Source organism: Gymnodraco acuticeps, unplaced genomic scaffold (assembly GCF_902827175.1).
Source record: "Gymnodraco acuticeps unplaced genomic scaffold, fGymAcu1.1, whole genome shotgun sequence".
In the NCBI taxonomy this organism is placed as follows: Eukaryota; Metazoa; Chordata; class Actinopteri; order Perciformes; family Bathydraconidae; genus Gymnodraco; species Gymnodraco acuticeps.
In genome coordinates this window covers 2,511,178-2,536,965 of record NW_022990940.1, presented here as the reverse complement: position 1 = coordinate 2,536,965, position 25,788 = coordinate 2,511,178, and the positions used below count along the sequence as shown (strand labels likewise).

General features: G+C 40.5%; 1 protein-coding gene across 1 annotated transcript; it reads right to left on the bottom strand.

Annotated features, from left to right (window-relative positions):
• Positions 1-371: 371 nt before the first annotated feature.
• On the bottom strand, positions 372-25,759 carry LOC117558423 (phosphatase and actin regulator 1-like). The gene is made up of 12 exons (XM_034234619.1): positions 25,335-25,759; positions 23,193-23,348; positions 17,322-17,402; positions 15,424-15,627; positions 10,693-11,035; positions 9,164-9,363; positions 8,400-8,556; positions 5,853-5,908; positions 5,326-5,387; positions 4,297-4,437; positions 2,916-2,992; positions 372-2,782 (listed from the first exon to the last, which is right to left on the bottom strand). Exons 2-12 carry the CDS (start codon positions 23,320-23,322, stop codon positions 2,767-2,769), a joined length of 1,467 nt encoding a protein of 488 aa, XP_034090510.1. The 5' UTR covers positions 23,323-23,348; positions 25,335-25,759; the 3' UTR covers positions 372-2,766.
• Positions 25,760-25,788: the final 29 nt, after the last annotated feature.

Here is a 25,788-nt window from a genome sequence, read left to right as displayed (position 1 = left end):
GAGTCATGTTTTTTTTATATCTAAATGGCTGAGTAGTTTTTAAAAATGTGCCGCTTATTTGCAGTGGGTAAAGTATCCGAGCTGGAATGTGTTTTACCAAGTTACCCGAACATCTGAATACAGCATTTCATAAAGTACAGTAATAGAAAAGAAGAGTAATAAAAGCCTTTGTTTAAGAATGGGGAATAGATCTCTGAACTACAGGGCAAGACATTTGTGAAGCAAGCCTTATTGCAAATAGCTTGTGGGGAAATGAATATAACATGTTTTGCAATAAGCTTAGATACAGAAGAGTGTACAAGTGGTACAATTACTGTTTGGCAGGACTGGGCAGATTTTTCTAATCTAATAAAGTATCATGACAGTGAAAATGCATTCAGAAATGGAATTTAATTGGCATGATGTATCCTTTACATGGTATTCTGTATTTCAAAAATGAAAAAAATAACACTTTCAAAGTCATTCAGTTGCTCCACAACATGTAAAAGGAAACAGATTATTGCTGAATTCATGTTCCTTGATTCCAGCAAAATGGAAAACCTCAGCCTGGTGGCTAAGGTTGTTTTTTCTTAGAGCTGAAATGACAACTGGAGTGTCTGGATTAATTCCTGTTAATGCTCTATTGTTTTGAACCTATAAATGGAACATTTAAAAAATAAAACATGATGCTGGAATCATACAGAAGCTGGTTCGGATATACCTCATACTTCAAAGTCTCTAAGATAAGATGACCCAATGCAATTTAAATTAAAAAAATTGTTACATGAGAATTTACTTTGTCCTGATTCTGAGGATAAACTGCTCCAAACCAAAAAAAAATCATCCATTGTTTACATCAAACCATAAAGTGCAAAACAATTTTCATTTTCCCAGTTTCCAGGTTTTATCGGGTCATCTATCCATCAATGATGGAGACCTTGAAAATAAGGGAAAACACATTTTACTTTGAAGACACATACATTATAGAAGGAGGCCAACAGCCTTTCACTTCCACTACTTATCTTCATCTGACAAACTAGAATTTCATATTGCAACTTTAAAAGTAATACAGTAAAAAGTAAAAAAAAAAATCAGTATACATAAAGCTTATGAGCATTTCAATACTGGTGTAGGATCAGTGATCAGTTAACAAGAGCATTAAAGTGAAGAGACAATATGGTCACAGATCAGATAATCAACAATAGTATACACACCTGGGCCCTGACCTTAAAACAGTGACCATTGTAAAGCCAAACTCTTAACAGTGCAAAGAAGTTTGCAATAAAAATGTAAAAATCCTGAATCGATGAGTTCACCTGTATCTGTACTCTTGTTTTAAAATCGAAAGTGCATCATCGTTTAATTATAGACTTCAGTCTGAATCAAATCGTGTCCTAATGTGTTGGAAAGCTGTTAAAGATTCAGATTTCTTGGAGACTAAGTGAAGAAAAATGCAGAAAAAGGTCGTCCTGAATAAAGCCTTCTTCAAGTAAAGTATAAAAGAAACGTGAAACCCTGAAGTGAGGCGTAGTGTATAAGCACAGTAAAAAAATGGTAGGGAGTACACCTGTAGTTTAACCATTTCTCTACAAACAACAGATATTGCTTTGTCAAAAGCTTATAATGACATGAGTAGAAAAGTAAAGTGTATAACAATGCTCATTATGAACAAAGAAAACTGCTTCAAACACAACAAATGTAAGTCATAATGTCGTGATCATCCAACTCTTGGTTATCTAGGACATGTACAAACATGGAAATTAAATTATTTAGGTGCCTCTATCAAAAACAATTAAAAACTGAAAAAATAATATAAAAACGGATAATTGTGGCACTCACTGGAACCAGAATATATCTGCCAGTTGAAGTTTTTCCAATAAATGAATAAGATTGTAACATGAATAAAACTTGGTCAAGCTTAATTCATCTTTAAATGTAATTTTCTTTCTTCAGTATAAACAAAATGTACATTTGGAGAGAGTGGGGGCATTGCCCAAACTCTCAAATTCACAGTTAGCAATTAGATGACAACATTGTCAGTACATTGAGAATTGCACATATGAGGGAAGAACAGAAGTCATGACTACATAGTAATGACACCGAGGGGACTGTAGGGGGTGCTAAAGCCTAAGAAAAGCAAACAAATATTGCACATGATTCTAATTTTGGACCTCCCTCCTCTTCGTCTAAGCTGTTTACGAGTCCCAGCAGGTGCAGTGAAGATGGATCTCCTGCTGATGTAGTGAGCTCGGAACAATACAGCCTGCATCCTCGAAAAGAGTTGTCCATAAGGGCTGGAGGAGTCCAGACTGACAGCATAATAAAGAAGAGGGAACAAATAACATCTCCACTGAGACAAGTCCACTGGTGCTATTGATGAACCAAGGTACGGCTGCCTCAGAAAATGGTGAAAGTGTCAATCAATTGCAAACAAAAAGAGACCCGCTTTCCAAATGTCGCAGAACTGAGCGCCTGTCTGAGAGCGCAGCAGAGAGGGTGAAGAGACAGCCGGGCAATTTCCATAGAGGGGCAATGTGAATCAAATGGAGTCATTGTGTGCTACTACAGTGGACGGAGTAGTGGGGGACTGCATCTTGCAGCGTAGTACGGAGTAGTGGGGGTCTGCATCTTGCAGCGTAGTACTGACTCAGTTTTGTGGGTCTTGAAAAAGGCATTTCAGAAGACATGGCCTTATTGTAGAAACGGGCACCATTTTACCGTCCAGCACTTAAGGTTCTCAGTGGAGGAGAGCGCCGGCATGGCGTTGCTCAAGACAGTGATGGTCTACTATGGTCGGTGAAACCTAAAAGGGGAGCACAAAAAGTGTCAATATCATCACCTAAGAAAGAACTCACTGCATCGCACAGCCAATACTGTGAAAAGCTGCTGTATACATTTAATTTCATGGTCACATAGTAATGAATATTAACCGTTACCTGGTTAAATGGCGACTTGACTCGTGCACCTCCATCTCATTGCTCTTGAAATCATTGAGTTCCTTTCGTATAGCTGCCTGCAGAGGGCAAACAAGAGGGACATTTGAGAAAAGCTGCAGAGGCTTAGTACACAAACTGCAGCCTCTAAGCCTTGACTACTTCCTTTTAGCATACTTCATGCATCATTTACTCCCATCTTGAGGACATGAATTGAATTATTATTCTGCTGAATTCTCCTCTCGCATCACAAGAGCCCTTAATCTACATCCAAGTAGCTGAACTTAATACACAATGTGTCGCTGTTACTTGGGTTGTCATCTAGTGATTTAACACTATAATGAAGTAGTATACACAGAATAAAACACACATTGCAAAACCATTGAAATCGCATTTTTAGATTCGACCAATGCAAAGCTGTACAGTGTTTTAGGTGTAACAGGCTGTAAATCCTTGGAGTTCAAACATAATCCCCGGGTTATTTAAACACCCGATGTATGCATGTTAGGGTTAACATCACTTTAAATAAAAAAGACAAACATCTCTTTGCAGGGGCGGTTTTTAGCTTCTAACCAAAGCTGTTTCCCATTCATAGTGATACACATTCACATTTGGGACAATACCCAGTGAATCATTGCCTTAAGAAGCACCACTGGAGCGGTGGAGGGCTGTGTGTCTTGCCCAAGGACAAGATGATGCCAAAGAGATACTCAAAGTGGCGATGAGTAAAATTTCCAGCAAATAAAAAAGCCAACATCCGCTCTAAAATGTTTAGTTGTGACAGCAACCCGGACCAGTGATGTCATTGTTTCTGCTATTCAGCATGACTCAAAAGAATGTTTTCTGCCATGAGGATGCTTCTGCGATACGAGAACAAAACAATGTATAAATCTGTGCTCGACGATAGAAGCAGGAAAATAAAAGTCAGCAGAGCTTCGCTGTGGCTGAGGGGTCCTAAGGCTCTGCCTGTCCGATTACTCTTTTATGTAAGGGGAGTTGTTGCATAATAAAACGCTGAATCCCTGTGATTTACACAAGAGCTCTTCAGGTGTGACCTGCCGTGTTCAAAACTGCGCATCATCAGAAACAAAAGAGGAAGCGTCGCTCATTAAAAGTCAGACGCAGGGGCTGCTGGGAAGTGTGCAGCAGGAGTGCTCCAGGGTGTTGACTCACAAAGGAAAAACAAACAGCTGAGGTGGAACTGGCCGTAACAAAAGCACAGGAACACATCTTGCTAACATTATTTCTCTCCTGCATTACGGGTTGCGTCATAAGAGGCACGGGGGGGGGGGGGGGGGGGGGAAGACATTTGAAAGCAGGCAAGAAGGGATTTTTAGATTATTCAAAGATTATCTCTATTTTACTAAGTGTATGTGATACTGGCCTTGTCAGCTGCTGTGAGCCGGGTCCAGGGTTTATCTGCCCGCCTGTCGTAGTCCTGGGCATCGGACACGTCCACGTAGTCACTGAATCGGATGAGGATTTTGGCCTGTCTTAACTCCTCTACAGTGGGCCTTTGGCTTAGCTGGAAAGAGAGCAGAAAAAAAAAAAGTTGGACAAAAATAAAACTAGGTAGAGTAATTCTATTCACTGTCCCGGTAGGCAGCTTCACAGAATTTGCATTTAAATCCTTATAGAAAGATTACAAAAGAAGACTTGCCCATCCAGTATTCCTTAAGCAAATGTATCGTAGAGGAGTTATATCATACTGCACAGGTATTTAGGATTTTATCATAAATACGCTAATCTGACATCAAAGCAGACAAAGTGACCATATGCCCATCAAAGTGCCATATTGTCTAGTTAGGTTCGAAATAATTGATATATTGTCAGATATATATTTTAACTCGTGTTAAGGCCTCCAAAATTCCGTTTTGTTCAGACAATACTAATAATGTATTTAGGTCCTAAAAACAAAAGTTGGTAATGTATTTAAGTTCATAAATTGGTTAACATACTATAAATGCTTTATGTTCTAAAGATTCATATTTAGTTTGATGTACAGCACAGGGCGTTTTGCATAAAACATATTTTGTTTAACACAGCATCATTGACTGATGCACACAATAAAGTCCTCCGACAGCTGTTAGATTTTTGTTTTGAGCAGCATGTCTGCAGGTGAGCAGAAAGTGCTATAATCTAATTTAAAGTGATGGGAACATGCTCAACACCTCCCTGTGGGGTCCAAAGATTTGGCAGCCAACATGCTGAAGGGCCAAGGACAACAAGGACGTCAGCGTCTCCAGGGGAGGCCTGAGAGCTCGGTGCTGGGGCTCCAACGGACTAGATTCTTACTTCTCGCTACACATGAGTCACGGCCAAAGTGTTTGTTTATCCTGGCCCACAATTTACCCCCTCCAGAAGCTTAAACACCAAATGTGGCTTTGCACCTTTGGAGCTATTTTAGACTCACCTTTCGTGTCAGCCTTCGTTTTATCTCCCTTTTCTCCTCGATTTCCTCTTGCTCATTGCGAGCTGCAAAAACATGAGGGGATGAAGGTTATTCTGCAAACGGTAGACTGTATAAGAAATATTTAGAAATGACTGAAAGCGAAACCAACACAACATTTGCATAATGTTGCTCATTAGATTCAAACTAAATTGGATAATTTCCTAAAGCCTAAAATAGTTTCCATCATTGGCTGTTTAATGCTATTAGGAATGGGTACCAGGGGAGAATGATTGCTTTGTTCTTCTTAAGTTGTCCCAAGGCTTTTTGTTCCATGTTTCTGATCAAGTGATTAACCTATTGAAGAGTAAACATCTTTATTTTACAAGGGAAAGATTCAGATCACACTAAGTTTTTAGATCTTCCGTAAATGTATCCAGGTGTTGAAGTGAATTCAACGTCAGCTAATTTGCACATTTTGGCATTTTTTGTAAAACTGTTCACAGTTATGAAGTGACTTCAGCAGCTTAGAGATATATTAAGACACTCACGTTTGAGGATGTTCCTCTGCTCCAGCTCATCCGCTGTGGGTCTTTGACTCAAGCGCCTGGTTAGAGACATATATTAATGGTCAGCACATATTCACAGGCAAGAGGTCAGAGGGTCAAAATTAAATCAATATGAGATGCAAATGAACCTGCTTTACACTAAATATCATGTAATCATCAACTGTCAAAAGAATATATTTGCAGACACTGGTTCTTCTTCTGTGTAGTTCAGAGGAAGCTGCTCGCTTAATTTCTTTCTTCCCTCCATTTCGTCCTGTATTCAAATTTGACAGCAGCTCCTCGTAAGGTTATCTTATTCACATTTTGCCTCACTAAATGAGGGCTTCTCCAACTGTCAAGCCTGGGCTTTAGAGTAAAATGCAATGCGCAAGTCCCAAACTGAATAAAATAAACATTACCTCAAAGTTGACTTACAGTACAACTTATTTATGAGCAACAGAGTTCAATGTTGTTTTTCTCTTAGTTGAAAGATTTGCATCTTTTTTCAAGCTCTTGCCTCACGGCAGCTTGACAGGTGCACTTCCCAAAAATATAGTCGGCTCTGATCCCAAATCCCTCTTTTCTAACGGAATAACTGCATGATAATGCAGTGGTTAATGCAGGGAGGAAAAACACTGGTAAATGCCAGCTATTCCTGAAGACTCGGCTATTGTCGAATAAGGCTCTATGACACTGGACAACTGAAAGGTATTTTACACTAAAGACAGACAAAATAAAGTTACTAAACACATATACACAGACAAAGATACAGGGGCAAAAGGGCCAGATTCTGTCCGACTGTTTTAGCAACATCAGAGTAGATACATTTTGCACAGACTATCTCCAATTTTCATTTGATAAGTGAGGGGAATAACTAAGATATCCAAATGCAATTTCTGGAAGGTCGCTCCAAGTGCTCTCAACTGGGGACTCTTATTATAGCACTGTGTCAGGACCCTGCGGGAGCAGACCTAACGCTAGACACTGGATCGATGTTTCTCTGCTTATCGTTCATGATCTGACAGCGATCAGAAACTGCTCGGCCCGCAAGCTACTGTATGCTCAACAGTCTCTGTGCTCAGACCGACTTGTCTCATCTTCGGGAAAAGTCAAAACACTCACATCTCTGTTTAGAGCTTTCTGCCACTCTGAATGGTCGGAGAATTATCTCAGCATCACACCAGCAAATAGGCAGCTAGTGTAAACATTATATTATATATAAATATTTATGCTAAGCTAAGCCTCTCCCGGGTGTAGCTTCACATTTATCTGACGACAGCCAAATCCATCTTGTCATCAAAGTCTCAGAAAGAAAGCCAATGAAAATATTTCCCAAATGTCAAAATCCATCCATTAACAGACATAATCTAATTATTACATAAAGAACCTATAAAAGCAACCACCGTCTATTAGCTAAAAACGCACTAGTTCACTTTCTCAAGGATAATAGTTGCAATTCTTTCATTACAATACAAATAAGTTGAGGTCAGAGCGTCCCAGAATAGCATTATCATAATCAATTCTGAGTGGTCTGGCACAAGCAACAACATTACAGGACACAATGCCGTTAGCAAAAAGCATGAAATTAGGGATTGTGCATCAGATGACACGGTGCAAAGGACACTGTGACTGAGCTTTTTGGGAACAGGACCACTAAGCAGGCAGGCCTTCTGGGAACAAGCGCTGTGTTCCAATCACAGTGGGGAATAGAGAGTTGTGCCAATGTCTTTAGATAATACGCCATCCCTCACTTGCGACAATATTTCCCACATTTCATATCTTATTATACTATCCGGCTTTCATTTTTTACCCAAGCACTTGGCGGTCTTTTCCTTTCTCGACACATCATTACATCCCCTTCATTCAGAGAGGCAAGTGTTCAAAGAGCAGAGTGTAATGAAATGAGCCGTGCGATCCATTTGGGAAAAACATTATGTTGTTTGATCTGTTCAATTACTAGATTTATGATCTCAACATATGTATACAAAATCCTGTGATCTGTACGCACTGCAGCAGGCTAGTGTGTGTGTGTAAACTGCTGGTACGAAGTGGCTTGCGTGGTGCTGCTGTGTGGAGGAGTCGGGTGGAGATAGTTTGGCACATGCATCACCGTGGTGATTCAGTTAGCGAGGGAGGTAGTCAGTCAGGAAGAAAAAGATTAGTAGAGAGAGTGAGAGCGAGCAAGAGAGATGACAAGAAGAAAAAAGAGAGGGGGGGTGATGTAGTGCTGAAATTAGGTCAGCTCCATTTTCAGAGCCTCATTTTAACAAGATAAAGCATTTATCCTTATCGAATGTTAGGAAGGGAAATAATGAAAGGATATAAAAGCATTTCAAAAGAAAAAAGTCTCAGTTCCAACAGCCCGGATATTGGGTCATCGACGGCACAGAGAAAGACAAAATGCTCCGTTTGGTTGAATAGTGTCAGTGCTTTTTCTAGAAATAATCGTTGAGTTTGCTACAGCAACATCAATCAGGTTTCACCGAAAATACCTGACACATGAATTAGGCATGTTTGTGTACATGTTTAAAGATGCATCTGTGCACTCACCTTTTGAGTTTGGTGCCTATCTGCTGCCTAGACTCTAGTCTTTCCTCGTCTGTCTGCATGGGCAGGATGTTTTTCTCCTCAAGCTCTCTTTTTGAAGGACGGTTACTCAGCTTGATGGCCAAAGAGTCTTTCCTTAGCACCTTCTGAGCCAGGGAACCTAAACCCAAACACCATGGTTAAACAAGAGTAAAGCATTAACCAAACTGCTCTCTTCCTGTTTTCATCATTGTGCCGTTTCTCTACATTTTGTAAAACGTTTGCAAAGACAAATATAGAATACTGCTCCACTCTGAGCGTGGTCTAAACTACAGTATGTGGATATGACATACTTATGGGTACTTTCAGATGCTTTGTATAATACAATAAATGTTTGATTAGAATATTACTTTCCAAAGTGTCCTGTACCTTTAAGTGTAACTCATATTCCCAATACCCATTTAAGTCACACTTCAGTGGTTTTGCTGAGAGGTTGAAAGTGTTTCCATGTGGGACAGCAGGATACACTTCTGTGAACCTTATATGTTGGCTCTCCTTTGAAGGTCAAACATCTGAGATCCAGAAGCCTTGAGGTGAAGCTAGCAGTACTGTCCATCAGGATTATTCAGGCAAATATGGCATCTTATATGTAAACACGAGTTATCCTTACCATAAATAAACCGATACTGAGTCAGTCAGATTTAATGACCCTCTTTATATCTGAAGTGTTTTGCTATGAACGCAATTACATTTAACATAAAACACTCGTGGTAATTGATGCCCCTCACTTGTAAATATTGTGTCGTCATCTTCGTCGTCATCCTCATCATCATCCTCCTCATCGTCCTCGTCCTTATACATGCTAGGCAGATCTTCATAGTCACACTCGTTGGGCATGTTCTCCTTGTCATCCTCGTAGTCGATGATCACAGACGGCACTTCTCTCCGGTCCAGGGGAACACAATGACCAACGCCGTGCAATGCAGAGCTGGTGGAGAGAAAGGGAGGTGGTGTTTATGGGCGTTCAAATAATGGATCAAACTTATGCCATGACATTTGGCCCTGCTATTAGGATGAACCTGCCCATCCCCTCAACAGTGCAGGAAAATCCAGTTCACACGTGAAACGTCCTACATCAAGCTTAGCTCTATGTTGTCTTTTTTACAATATGGTTTGTGATATATAGCATTATTGAAACAATATCCCTCACAAACCTTCTCAATCCGGGAAACAAAGTGATTTAAAACAATAAAAGGGCTTCTGGTCCATGATAGCTTAGTGGGTTTTTAATCCAAGTATATAGAGAGAGGATATGTATAACTCCATCTGAATGAAACTGGAGTACAAAGAGCCTGAATACAGACCAAGTACAATTCTCTGCAGTCCTACGCAATGCCATGCAATCCCCGAACTACACAGAAAACTGATTATACAACTTGTATAATTCAAAACAAGGGTGACAGAAATAAACATGCAGGAGCCATCAAGTGCTAACAGGTTGCATATTTGACAGATTGATAAGGCGAAATCTAGTTGGAGCTACTTATGAAGTAGCCATTATTACGTAAACCATTTTCTAGCTTTCAGACTAATTGTGAGCAATGTCGAGACCATTACTTCCTTATCCCTGCCGAGATGGCTTTGGAGAAAAATAAATCCTAATGTAAAAGATTACATCATGTTCAATCCGCTACCATGTCCCTTTCTCCAAACAAGAAGAAATGCAGTTTTGTAAAGAGCAGCTGGTCATGTTATGTCAGGCCCACTGCTGGAGGGACGCCTACTCCATGAGCCAGTGCCCACACATACACACATTTACTTCAAAAATAGGCCACGCTGCCCTGTGAGGCCAGTACACCAGCTCTACATTGCAGGACGTGACCTCAATAACACCAGGATGTATTTGAGAGTAGCGGCCAAGTCGACACAAAAATAAACCAAATAAACAGGACACTCAGGCTAATTATAATGTTTTTTCAGTAATTAGTCTGATTAGTGCTGCTTTGGTGACAGCTTTTGCTAAAGAAGAGATTAATTATCCACAGTCTTAATCAAATGAAGGACAATTATTATTTATAAAAAAGGAAACGTGTTGTGAGCGGCACCCCTATGGCCAATCAGTAGGAAGCTACTTCCATTTGGAGTACATTTCAAATTCCAGCATGAAACATTGCATGTATTAAACAGAGTTTTGTCAAACTTCAAACCAGATGTTATCAAGGAGGTACAGACTGAAACACAAATAGATGCTGATCCATAATCCCTCCCTCCTGGAGCACAATCAGATGTAATGTCCTGAGCACTGCTGTCTACTAACCTTTCAAACCTCTGCATGGAGAGTGCCAGGGTTTTATTGAGCTCCTCGATGATCCGGCTGGGCGCGTGCAAGCTGCCGTACTGAAGCCGAAACGGGTGACCCCGGCTCTGATGAAGACTGGAGAGAGCCGCCAGCTGAGAGGGCAGCAAGGGCCCGTGGTGGTGGGGCATGCCCTGGGGGGGGCCGCACTTTTGGGACATAGAGCAGAGGGGATTGGGCGACGGAGACGGGGAGTTGGAGTCCATCCCCCCTTGAGGCACACATATCATCACTTTCTTTGGAGGCAGGGGTGGAGAGTGCTTTCCCCCACGCATACAGGTCAACTTCATTGGCTGGCAAGAATCTATAAAGACAAAAAAAAATAATCAGGATGGACAGAATCATTAATTATAAAGTCACCCATTATGCAAAATCCACTTTTCCATGTCTTTTATACATCAACATGTGTCCCCTCTGTGTGAAGAGATTCTGAAAGTTTCAGGAAAAAAGATTCTCTCTCTTTTTGTCCTGATCCATTTATATACCTATTAAACCTGTCTGAAAATGAGCTGATCAGATTTTGGCCACTTAATGATGTCATAACGATTTTTTGGCTTGTGTAACCATTAGCCAATCACCAACCAAGGTAACCCCGCCCCCCACCCCCACCTTATCACCTGAATCTCCCCCTAGAGCACCATTGTGTTCTTTTTAACCAAATATCTCTCAGAAGGGCGTGGGGAGTGGCTCCTTATTTTCATCTAAAGTAACAGACAGAGAATCAGCACTTTGGAAAGAGGGCTGAAAACAGAGGGGGTTATGGGATGCTACAATGATCTGTTTGGTGTTTTGAGCCAAACACTTCAGAGACATGTTTTGTATATATCTAAGACCTATAATATATTGATGAACAACAGTATAATAGGGGACCTTTAACTTTTATACTGGGTTAACTGGTATTATATGGCTTTCACTACACTTTGTTGTTGTTGGACCCCCCCAAAGCCCCTTCCCCCTCCTCCCTTCTGTCAAGCGACTTTGTTAACCACTTTGAAAAAAAGGTTTATGATATTCGCTCTTCTTTTTCTGACTCACCTTTACTCACCACTGGGTCACCAGACCCTCCTTCCACCCACACACTAACCTCCTTTTCCCCTCTCTCTCCAAGTGAGGTTCTTACCCTCATTACCTCTGCCCGCCCTACCACCTGTCCTCTGGACCCTATCCCTTCAAACCTCCTTCAGACTATCGCTCCTGATATTCTACCGTTTCTCACCCATTTCATCAACACTTCTCTAACTTCTGGTCACTTTTCAAACAGTCTCAAGGAGGCAAGAGTAAACCCTCTCCTAAAGAAACCCACTCTCAACCCGTCTGATGTTATAAACTACAGGCCTGTCTCTCTCCTCCCGTTCCTGTCTAAAACACTTGAACGCGCTGTCTTTAAACAACTCTCCTGTTATCTCCATCAGAACAACCTTCTGGATCCGCACCAGTCTGGTTTCAAGGCAGGTCACTCCACAGAAACTGCCCTCCTTGCCGTCACTGAGGAACTGCACACTGCTAAAGCAGCCTCCCTCTCCTCTGTCATTATCCTTTTGGACCTGTCTGCTGCATTCGACACGGTGAATCATCAGATCCTCCTTCGCACTCTCCAAGAACTTGGAGTTTCAGGCTCTTCACTTTCCCTCATCACCTCATACCTCAAAGACCACACCTACAGGGTTACTTGGAGAGGGTCGGAGTCCGACCCTTGTCAATTAACTACAGGGGTCCCTCAGGGCTCTGTTCTCGGTCCCCTCCTCTTCTCCTTGTACACAAACTCCCTCGGATCTGTCATTAGCCCGCATGGTTTTTCATACCACTGCTACGCTGACGACACCCAATTAATTCTGTCCTTTCCCTGCTCAGAGACCCAGGTCGTCGCACGCATCTCTGCTTGTCTAGCTGACATCTCTCAGTGGATGTCTGCTCATCACCTCAAGCTCAACCTTGACAAGACTGAACTGCTTTTCCTTCCGGGAAAAGATTGTCCCACTCTTGACCTGACTATCAACATCGGCACCTCTGTTGTTTCCCCGACTCAGACTGCAAGGAATCTGGGTGTGATCCTAGATAACAACCTGTCCTTCACTGCAAACATCGCTGCTACAACCCGCTGCTGCAGATACACGCTTTACAACATCAGGAGGATACGTCCCCAGCTGACCCAGAAAGCCACGCAGGTTCTGGTCCAGGCTCTCGTCATCTCACGCCTAGACTACTGCAACTCCCTCCTGGCTGGTCTACCTGCATCTGCCATCCGACCTCTGCAGCTCATCCAGAATGCAGCGGCTCGTCTGGTCTTCAACCTTCCTAAATTCTCCCACCACGCCGCTCCTCCGCTCCCTCCACTGGCTTCCGGTAACTGCTAGAATCCACTTCAAGACAATAGTACTTGCGTACCATGCTGCGAATGGATCTGGCCCTTCCTACATCCAGGACATGGTTAAACCGTACACCCCAGCACGTGCACTCCGCTCTGCATCAACCAAACGGCTCGCTGCACCCTCGCTGCGAAGGGGACCCAAGTTCCCATCAGCAAAAACACGTGGGTTTGCTATCCTGGCTCCAAAATGGTGGAATGAGCTCCCCATTGACATCAGGACAGCAGATAGCTTACACACCTTCCGGCGCAGACTGAAAACTCATCTCTTTCGACTCCACTTCGAGCAATAGAACTATTAACAAAGCACTTCTATACTAATAAAGGACTGGCTTATCTAAAGCCGGTTGAGTAGCACTTGAAATGTTTTTGCTCTATGAAACCTGATGTACTTTTATGATTCTGTTTTCTTCAAGTTTGTATTTTGTTGGTCGAACGCACTTATTGTACGTCGCTTTGGATAAAAGCGTCAGCTAAATGCAATGTAATGTAATGTAATGTTGTAGCAGACAGATAAACAGAGCTCATGGTCAATCAGACATGGCTTAGACTTCAGGGCAGAACAGCAGGAATTAGGCCAGGGTAATGCTACTTCACTCTGACTGACAGTTTGGCAATGACAGAGACAGCCCATCTGACCTGACCACAGGGGAATTGAATGAGACTACTATAATCCTGTGCTCCATGTGTGGCAACGCAGGTAGGGTTTGAAGCAACAGAAGGCGGAGCTCATTTGTCAAAACAAGAACAATAATATATAGTAATATCAGAGCCGGCCCGACCCATTAAGCGACATAAGCGGCCGCTTAGGGCCCCGCAGCCACTAAGGGGCCCCCTAGCAACAAAAAAAAATCTCAGTACACCGTCGCTGTGATAAGTATGTTTAATTAATTGTGTTAATATGCCTAGATTGCCTACACTCAAAGTCATGTATTACATTATTGAGTCAATAATATAATACATTTTTACCTGAACCTCATCATGACACAAGAGAGGACGGCAGGATTGTAATTTCCCGTGTTCAGTGAATGCAACAGAGGCAAGACACCAGACCAACCAGAGAGTTGAATGGAAATAAATATCCGTCTTATTGGATGACAGGTACCTATCCTGTGAGCTGTGACAATGTTTAAAATAAACTGTCAGTCGGACTCAGAGTTTTTGAAGATGGACATAAGAAAACATTTTCTTAAAAAAGACGACAATTCTCAAGTGGTGGCTCACACAACAACCCCAGAGCCACCACGTGAGCCAGGTAAACAAGGTATGTAAATGTCAGTAAACTTCCAAGTTATGCGAACATGTAAGCAAAGCATAAATTACAGCTACGTTGATGTTACTTTGAATCGCGGGGGTAAGCTAAACCGTTAGCAAGTAGCTATAGCTAGCCAGATATATTAAATAAACACTTTGTCATACAATCTAAATGTAATGTTTTTTAGCATTACCTGGTGATTTCAAAGAAAGCTCTCTGGAAAATGTTGACTACTGTTCGACATGAAGCTAGAAGCTACCTTACAGTACACAGTTGATCCTGAGTCCTGTCAGTTAAAGTGTTTCATAGTTAGCTTAGCTAAGCATCAACCTAGCACTGAAATATATGGATGTTATGTGACAGTATTTCTGAGAAAAAGTCAGCTGAAATGGTGGCATGCCACTGCTTTACGTGCTGACAGCATGTTTGAACGTATTTGCAGCAGTAAATGTGGCTGTTTGGCCACTGACGTTGCCATAACAACACCTGAATTTAAATGTGCAACCTCTTTTTGTGACAGATTTTTGCAAGAAATTATAATTCTTCTGAATGATATTCCTATTGACAGCTAGTTTCTATGTGAACATTATGAGATGGACAGCCAGAGAGAATAAATGAAAAACAGTTATGAAATACTATATGACAACAAGAATACAGTTTAAGTGATTTGTAAAATATCCATAAATAAAAATCTGTGTACAGTTCAGTTTCAAATGGGTGTTGAGAGATGTATCCATATATCTCTTAATTTTGCTCTCAAAGTGCACCAGATTGATGCTTTTAACTTCATTATTTAAAAAAAAATCTTCCCCGGGGAGCATGCTCCCGGACCCCCTAGAGGAGGTTAGGTCCACAGCTTTTACATGCTTATTTATACAATATGTGTGCTTATGCTAACATCATAAGACAAAAGTTGGTTCTGTGTTGTGTGTGGGGAGAACGCGCTAGAGTGAGGGGGGCCCCCAAGCCAAAGCTCGCTTAGGGTCCCCAAAAGTCTAGGGCCGGCCCTGGTAATACTTCAAGTCGGGTGCAACAAATACTAGAAGAAGGGAAATCAAGTAAGAATACTGACCTGTGCTATGTTTCGGGATTCTAGAGAAAGGCTTTGGAGGGAGAGCAGGAGGCTTTTTGTGGTACAGCGGCGGCTTGGCAGGTTTATCCTGAAGGTCATTCGAGTAGGTGAAAGATTTGTTGGAGGGTAGAACCATGGATGACTTAATTGAGGACTCCTGAGTGCAGATTCCACCGTCCATCGAGGATCGGAACTCAACGGTTGCTAAACACAACAAAGGGAAAGTGTGACGAGCAGTGAAAACATCACAACTAAGACAGAGAGAAGTCTGTTCAAACAAAGTTTAAAAATGAACTTAGAGTGGTGAGTGTTGAGACAATGAGGAGTGGATTCAGAAAGCTATGACTGTTTAACAACCCATGAGCTTTTTATCGACACACAGCAGACAAAGGAAGAGCCAAGAAGTTTGACAGAACTTTTTCTTTTTAATTCCTTACAGCACTGAGCCATTTGATGTTTTTTGCATGATCACATTTTAAGGCTGACAATGCAATTCACGATGGCACTTACATTTTCTGACAAACAATGCATTTGAATTCAGAGCAGTCTATCCCGTTCCTAAATCTTGACTCAACAGCCTTTCAAACAAAAACCATGAGAATGCTAACTTCTGTATGATTTGGGGAGACAGGCAAGTCTCTGGCCATTCAGAAAGCTTTAAAAAAGGGAGTTTTTGCCCTTTTTACTACCATTATCTCAAATTCAAGTCACAAGTCATTCTTGTAACCAGCTTTCAAACAGAAAGACCTGCAGAAGGCCATCGTTTTTTTAAACATTCTTATGAGGAAAAGTTTGAAAGTATCTTAAAATCCAGCCATTGAGCAGGCAGACTCTGAAACATTTAGCTCTAAACTAGGCTAGTGATAGTGTTTGGCTGACGTGTGCCACATTTAATCCAGGAACAACGAGTGCGAGACAAAGACAGCAACCAGTTAAAGCCGATTACAATCCAGCAGCCAATCACATGAAAGGTTGACACAATTCTGCCAACGGGAGATCTATTTTATTATAATTATATTTTTGCCCTTGGATCCATTTCTATTTTGAGCGCACCAAAGTGACATTTTTAAAACAAAGTGAAATGTGTGGTATATCTATATACATCAAAGGTATGTCAGAGCTAACTGTAACCGTAACTGCTTTCATAGATAGAGTAACCGTTTGCTTTGCATGCATAAAAATAACCACTGCTCATTTATCAAGCTATGAACACAAGCTTTTTCATTATGGAAACTAGATTGTCACTGGGCAGGAGAATAGTGCACACCTGGCCTAATTAATATGCATCGTAATGAGAGGCACAGTCATTTTGCAAAAATAGGGGAGGAAAATATTCAGTTTATAGGTTTTTTTGTAGGAACTGAGCAAGACAGTTTCTGTAAACTTACGGCACACATGAGCCAAGTAGACAAGCATTTCATAAATATTAAGTTACTTTTTATAATTGTATTTATTGAGTTTGAAAATATACATTAGATTTCTTTTAATTAAAAAGAAAATAATTGAAACAGTAAAATATGAAAAAAGGCCCCAAACGTCCTAATTTTCTCTTTTCCCTTTGTGAGTTTAGAGTCAATGTGCGTTCTCAGCAGAACTAACTTTATTTGTTATGTCCTGAGAAATGGAGCCCCCCGCTGTCAGGCTCAAATAAACTCTGCAGCTATATGCACATATGAAGTGTCACATCTAATCAAGATCAAAGAGTTTATGAAACCCAACAAAATGTCTATAATGAAAGATTATATCTCAATGCCCCATCCAAATTCTGAAAAGACCACTTCAGAGACTACTGATTAATGAGAAGATGAACAACTGATGACCATTTTTGCAGTGCCCACTTAAAACTAAGAGTTTGGAGCTCGGTTGCATAAAACTGTAACCGTATAATATCCGCTCACCTTTTTCAAAGATCTCTTTCAGCACTCCTCTCTTGATCAACTCATCTCTGCTCTGTCGCATTGACATCTTCCTTTCCAAAGCTGTGGAGAAAAAGGATGATTATGGTTTCATGTTTTTCATATTAGTCAAAAAAACACTAAATGAAAAGCGCAAATGTAACCATGCATTAGTCTCAGGCACAATCCTTTTGTTCCTTCTAAAGACATACACATGTTAAAGAGTTCCCAAATGTATAGTTTTATATTTAAAAATATTACTGTAGATCTAAGTATACATTATTCAAGTTAGTAGGGGGACTGTTTTCTTGGGACTGTTTTTCCACTGTGGAATAATATACCTGTGGTGGGCTCCGGAATATTTATGGCAGCAGAATAAGGAAGGGGGTATGTTTTTTGTATAGTTTTTGGCAAACTATAGATAGAAAGGTCTATCAGGCTTTGGTTACACAGGGGATAGGAGGATCAATTCATTTATGGATTTTGTTATGTGATTTAACAATAAGGCAAAAGATAATATGCACTACCACCAAATGTATCCTTTAGGTAAATGCATTTGAATACTGTATCCCTAAGAGTATTGGTCTTGCTGTACATGGATGTGTAGTGAATAGTGATACATCTTGCAATCTTTTATAATATAAAAAGATTCCAAGCAATTTAATCGGAGAACAAATCCTGGAACTTGGTGTCAAGATAATCTGTTACTTTTCTGTCCACATGCAGCTAAAAAAACCTTAATTGACTATGATTTCGAAAAGAGATAAAGGTTGGAGGAGATATTCCTACACCACTTCTCATTGTAATTAATTATGCACAAGATAATAGCTACAGCTTCTATTTTTAGGCTTCAAAAGTTGAGGCACTTAACATCTTCTATCAATAGGTGGAACAAAAGCGGTAACAAATTATGTTAGCTAATTCAGATTCTACCCCTGCATAAAAACTAATTAAGGATGTGAAGCGGGGTTCAGCAACAACACTCGAGCACACTGCGCAGGAATCTCCCTGCAGGCATCTGTAGCTCCTGCTTAAAAAGAAAGATCATAGATTGTGCCATGCGGGCTTTACATGACACAGAAGTCTTGACCAAGCTCGATCAGAGGGTGGTGTGTTGCATGCTAATACATCCTCAGAGTGGATTCATGAAAAGACTGACAGCTTGACCTCTCTTTGCCTTGCCCCTCAGTCACAACACAGTGGATTAAAACAACTGCTGAGAGTCCAAAATTAACAAACACAAATCAGAATCAAACAAATGTCAGAGAGGCAGAACTGCTGGGCAGAAATTAGAATCCTCAGTGTTAAAAAATACCCGAGCAGAGGGAGTTAGCACCAAACAGTATGCTCCATTATGAATTCCTCAAGGATACCAGATGTTCAATATCACTCAATACTTCAAAAGTTTTTGAAGAGAAGCCCATTTGAGATCAGCTCCAAGCAATAAATTAGTTAAGCAGCAGAGCAAGCATTTTAAAGCAGAATACGTGACCAAAATATTACCAATACAGAGAATGCTCTCCACTGGAGCCTTAGGACGTGTTAAATTGAAAAGTGTGAAATGAAAGGAAAATGTGCCATTTATATTGTCTACTTGTGATGCTAGTGCTGACCGGTCCATCTAAAAAAGGGATTTTCTTTCACCCAGATGCAGCAAATGTAACATTAGGTCAGGTCAAAGTGATAAAACATAAATGTACTAACGAGAAGGTGACACAAAATAGAGGAATATTTCTAACGGAGTGAAAGCAACTAGAATGTTTTCCACAAAGCACCAGAGGCAACACACAGTTCACTTCTTTGTAACTGTGCATTCTCAAACTTCATTAAAAAAGGTACAACAGTTCAGAAAGTGGAGTGGCTTCTATTAATAATGTTTGCCTGTCGAGCAGTACCTGGCTAATGACAAAAGTAAACCTTGTAGTACTCTGAAAGTTTATAACAAGTTTTCATCACACTGTTCTATTAAAATAAGAAGCAACAACTGTGCTTTTTAATATAAGTCTCAATATTATACTAGTGAAACTTTATACAGGATGTGCATCATTAAAAACAAAAAGCAAATGTTATACAATACTATGTTCAGCCTCTTCATTCCAATTAAATCCTTCAATAACACTTTATTCCAGAACAAAATATCTTGCATGAAGTCAGCTTCAATAATACTTTAACACCTATGCTATGGGTTACAAAAAAAAAAGAAACAAATCAATAACCATTTTTTGGGTGACAGAACCAATCAAAATGACAAATCTGTTTAAAAACATCAGCATCGACTCTTTGCCAGTGTGGGAAACCCGAGGCTCGAGGTTGATGCTTGACCGGCGGTGCTGTGATATGTTCAGGGATTATAGTGTTGTTTTATCCAAAATGAAAAGTAATTACTCAAAGCTTTATGACATAACTGCTCTGCAATTGGATGTGCACAGTTACATAATGCCATTAACTCAAAAGCCTTTTTAAGGATGAGTCTTCAGATGGACAGCTTTCGTGTGCTCATAAAACAAAAGATAGAAGAAATTGTTGAAATGGACACCTCAGTTGGTCGAGTCTGGCGTTAAAACACTGGCTGCTTTTGTTAAAAACATATTGTTTAATATTTTATGAATCCATTAATAGTGTGCAATAAGTGGAATTTCATGTTCATTTCATCATGAAGGTCCTGTGAGAGCAATAACAAAAAAAAGAAATTCAGTGTGGAAAAAAACTGCCACTTGCAACAGATAGTCAGAATATTAGTGTGAATCTGATCATGAATAGGATTGTCAGGGGACTCGAATCCACTGTGAACTTGTAATTTGATTTTTTATACAGACGAGGTAGACTAATTGAAGTGGGCAGCAAACTGCAAGTACAAAAAAGTAGAAACTGTCGATTGAACATCAACCAAGTTCCATGTTGGACAGTCGACCGTGGCCCAAGTGCTGTCCAACAGCCACTCAATCTGTACCAAGATGAGAAGATTAGACGCTCATCCGGGAGCCTCAGCTGACAGCATATTAAATGAAACTGGCATATCCGAGTACAGCCATATTGATCTGAGAACACTTCTCTTAGTTTTAAGAGAAAAAAATATTCCACGGCGAAGTGACCCAGATAGTCAGAACACATCCTACCAACCCTGAGGCGCAGTAGCTCAAAGTAAAGGCTTTTACTGAAGCAATTCGCTCAGCCTCAGCCTGACAAAAACTGTATAAAAACTTTCATGAAGTATTTTATCAATGAGAAGCTTATTTAAGGTCAACACTTCAGGAACTTGATGCTGGCTTAATGCAACCATTATTTATAAAAAAGTATACAGCATTGTGGCATTTTCCTCTTCATACAGTAGATATAGTAGTATTAAGATTTCCTTTTTTAAATATGCCAACACAACAGCAAACATTGTGATATGTGGTATGTTTATGTGGAAATACTTACTAATTGGATCAGAAATACAAAATGAAGATAACATCCCACTACCTCATGTATGTTCTTTTGATGAATCTCTGCCCAGTGAAATCTCTGTGATACAAACTAGATGTGAGTATCTAGTGAGCATGATAAGACCGCATGATAAGACTTCCCACTGTCAGGCCCTCCTTCCTTCCTTCCTGAGGTGAAGAGTACAGGCTCCCAGAGCTAGCCTTCATCTGCTTAATATCACAACACATTCATAATCCTCTACTGTGCTCAGTGTCCAATTATCAGCGACAACATCTGCATGCCCAGTGGCTGCTCTGCTACCCACTGACACAGGAAACGTAATCAACAGTATAGGGCGACAGACGTGACATTGATATTGACTATTCAGTGCACTTTGTCTTTAATGAGATACATGTAGAGTGCTCACTTGCATAAAGCACATTTTCCCCTATGTAGAACAAGGCTGAAAGTATTGGTACAGTAAGTATAGGTGATAATAATAATAATGAGTCCTCATTTTTCTTATGTCAACTAAATGAATAGGATCATAATTGTATTGTTGACGAATTAAATGATGGCAGATGCAAAGAGGCAGTGTGCTTCCTCCATTTTAAAAACATAAATAAAATAAAAAGGGGCTAATGGTCAACCAAAGTATTTTATCCAAATCCAGTTTGACCTTCATTTTTTTTAAATCTGATCTAAGATGTATTTAGATAACCTAACTGCTCTGAATCCACTCCACTCTGTTGAGTGAGCTATTCATGCACCAGTGGAATCAGTGCCGTTCCCTGGATGGAATATATATATATATATATATATACACTTTGGCAGAAAACACAGCACGCGTATATCATTTGAGAAGGTGAACATGATCATGTGCACCAGCACATATTATCCTAGATATTGAAAATACTGTAAATATAATAAAATAAAAAAGACAGACAGTTTTTAAAAATATGTTTTGTAAAAATGGGCTCAATAGCCTTAATTTAATAAATTGTCCGTGGAAATAGTAAACGTCTGTCATTAAAGCAGGTCCATCACTACTAGTGACCCCTTTCAGGTTACACAGTTGTAGATATTTGAGACATTGTTTATTTGACAGCATTTATTCCTGCAGGTTGAAATCCACATGTATGCACCATGTGTTGACGGCTGCAGTTTAAAAATCCCTGCACCACCTCCTGTCATTTAAATTTACTGCACTGGCTCACTCTTCTGTGACTTCTATACTTCCACTGCCGCCTTCAGGGGTGCAGATCACATTTCCCTTGTTTGGGGCTTTGAGAGTCAGGTCAATACTTCTTGCTGAAATTGAAGTGACAGTGTGTGCGCAGATGTTTTGGCGTCACAGCGACTAAAGAACCTGCCTGAGCATTGGGGCTTCTTTCAACAATGCACTTTGCCTAAGCTTTTTTTTTTTTTAAACTGAAATTCCACTTAGTCGCTCCAGTGAGATATACTGGTGGGTTATAATCCACCATCATGCTGAAATCAAAAACGCTTTAATCAAACTATGGCAGCAAAATAATGATGTGGAGACAGCCGTTTTATGCATACAAAACAAGTGGAAGACAAAAGTTATGAAGAGAGCTCTATCACTCAACTCCACTGTGCATTAACACCATTGTAGGAGAAAAAAGGCCTTTTTGTTTGCTCAGATCTTCATTGTTGTCCTCCACCGCAACAGGGGAGATGCTGTTATAATAGACGGTGGCTCAGTGGACCAATGAACAGAAAATATCTACATGATTGTTTCATGAGTAGACGCTACTAAAATACAGCAAAATAGGAAAGTCAAGCCTCTAAAGCAAATATATATTTTGTAATGTATTTTTGGGGTTTCGCTAAAAACACCACATTTTCAAGAGAAAATATAGCCAGGCGAATCATGTTAGGGCAGGAACAGACTACAGCCAAACATGTTGAGAACAGGAACAGCCAAATCCTTGCTGAAAGGTAATACCTACCAAAAAGTCAAATACATTTGTAGTGCTTGTGAGACTGATTCATCCAGGAAATTAACACCTGAAATACGCCAATTTAATATTACTTAATCAAAGCATTTTTTTCCAGGTAGGCCTGGATACAAGTCTGTGCAGTTGCTCATATTCTAGACAAGCAAGAGGTTAATATTCATGATGTTGCAGCCAAGGAAAATAACTACAGCCACATCTGAACAGAGCATGTCCTTCACTTACCCCTGACAATACTGGCCTGTAAGATGAAAGGAACTCCAAAGAGACCTAACAACACGAAACCCCAACGCTGCACTTTTGCTGAATCAATTTGCCGCTTTTTAAATAACCCCGGAGACTGAAACCTAATACTTTTTGCTAAAGAATATACAGTGAATAACCTTCCCATTACCAGACAGGGTAGAAAACAATATGGTTGTTTATGGTGAACCTGGCAACTGTTTTTGTGCTTATATTAACATAGTATTGAGGAAAAAAAGTCACGTACCAGCAGATGTCTGCTTGAACTTGTCACTCTTCTTCTTCCTCCATTTCCAGGGCTTGAGGAGGCGTCCCAGAGTAGCAAATTTGCTCCGACGACGGATGGGTGGAGTGTGGGTGCCAGACTCAGAACGCATGGCTGCCAGCCTCTCTACTTCCTCGGCTGTAAGGGAATTTAAAAAAATAAAAACAGGGTATAGTTTAGGTGAGAATGCAGAGGAGGTGATATTCCAGTAGTAATGCAGGAGAGCTAGAAGTGAATGCAGCAGACAATTTTGCTCACAAAGAACCAAGCATTACAAATCTGTGCCAAGTAGCCTGCTGAATTCTTCTATCTGGATGAGGTTGAGAGAGTAAAAACAAACCTGCACACCAGATAGTATTAGGCAGGATACGCTCCCAGTCAAAACAGTTCACATTTGAGTGGCTGTCATTAGCTTGCCAAGACACACCAACAGTCTGATAAGCACCTCATTAAGTGGAAATCTTTCAACTCCTCATCAAATATTCACAAGGCCCAGCCCGTTAGACTTCGAAATACTGTTGCATATCCTAGGCCAGGAATGTTAAGTATTTTATTTTAACACGTACTACTAAATGAGAAAACGAATGCATGTTACATTTGCAAAATGGTGCAATCGAGGACTACAAAAAAAACACTAACCAAACACAAGGGAGGAAAGAGGTTTTCAAACTCAAATCTGATATAACACACACATTTAAATAGTCTTCTTTATAAACAGCACTCACAGAATCATACAAATGTTTCAGATTTATAAATATTATTTAATGACTTTGCTTTCTAGGCAGCCCTTCAATTCCTCACTGTATACAATGAATATTCAAGAGATGTGATACTTGCTTTGGTAATCCATCATGTCTGCTTTTATTTTCTGATATACAGCCTAATTTGCAATGATATCATAGTCCTGCATTGCCAGACGTCAACATTTCAGGCATTGGAGAGCAACAATAGGTTGTAAAACAATGAAAGCTGACCATTCACATACATTTGACAGGTTCGAGTCTAAGGAGAATGAATGGACACACATTTAAAAAAATTGGGAAAACTATTCAGAAACAGAAATGGCCTAGTTTTCAACAGACTGAGTTCTGGATGCATGATGACCTCCAGCACAGCATGTTGTATCAGTTGTCAGTGGCACTACATTGCGTCAGATCATCACCCGTGACATGCTGTCAATAATTACATCACATCACAATGTTTGCCAACATGGACATATCATTTTGCAGCCTAGTCACCTCCTAAATGGGACAGCAGGATAAATAATGTGACAGTAATGCAGTCCCACGAAACATCAATGAAATGCTCCGGAGCCTCAGAAGCAACCATCTTAGCCATCCTGTCACCACACGACTCTATAAATAGATCTACAGTCGATGCTAATTGAAACCAGTAGAGATTCAAATGACTTCTTTAGGGGTCCAAAAGCTAGATAAAGACAGGAAGAAAATAGAAGCAGAGTAACCTCCAACTGCAAAGTACCAACCATCTTTATGTACTGTGTGACAGACACAAAGATGACACACTTTTATTCACTTCAATAACAGATATCTTTACCATCCTAACATCAGGTGATCATTTCATGACAACAGGCACACACCAGCCCACATTCACCATGTTGTACATAGCCTAGATTCTCCACTACACAACACACTGATGTGGCTGCTTTTAATTAAAAACACTTGTTTGCATACCAAGATGGATCATTGATGATGTAATGACACTGAACTGGAAATGGCCTTGTGTAAACAGCTTGCACAGTTTCATGACATTTTAATGGCATCAATAGGCTAGAAAAGCTACATTGATATCATTTATCTTATGACTTAAGGAGACCACAAAATACAGAAAATGTTATCATGCAAACCAACAAATTGAACTCAGAGCATTAATAAGTTCTGATCCAGTTAAAGGCAGCTTCAACAACAGCAACAGTGACTCACAGTAGAAATGTATGTACTCAAGTAACTAGAGAATATTATAACAAGGAGGCGCAACGCATATTGAACGATGGAGATCAGAGGCATGGCCATCGCCAGACTGAGGGAAAATAGGCTACATGCTGGATGGTAGTACCGCAGGGCTACTATGGGCGAAACCACACAAGACTCCAGAGCTACTCACCGTCCTGTGTGTCGTTCCCGCGGCTGCAATTGCTGCAAATGTGCTTTATCTCTTTCCCGAGTGACAGTGGATCGTAAAGGGCATGTTGTTGTTGTTGTTGTGGTGCGGATGCTGGCCGTTGCCCTTTCTTGTTGCTGAGAGGACATTATTTTGACCAGGCTAAACGCTTTTTTCTTAGGTTTCTGCACCGCTACGGGCGTTTCTCGGCAGCCCGTGGTAAGCCAAGTGCCGTGCATGATGGTGGGTGCAGGATCCACCGTCGGGTAATGGACCGTCCTAAACATGGCGAAAACGGACCAGTGCGCTTTGATTACGACGGTGTGGATTTAAATTAAAGGGCCATTAATTTAGTCCTACCTGACCTAGTGTAAAGAAGCAGCTTCCATCGAGCCCAAATCAGCCACTTCTCCCTGTTGAATCCCCCACACCTTTACCTGAGATCACAGTAATGTGC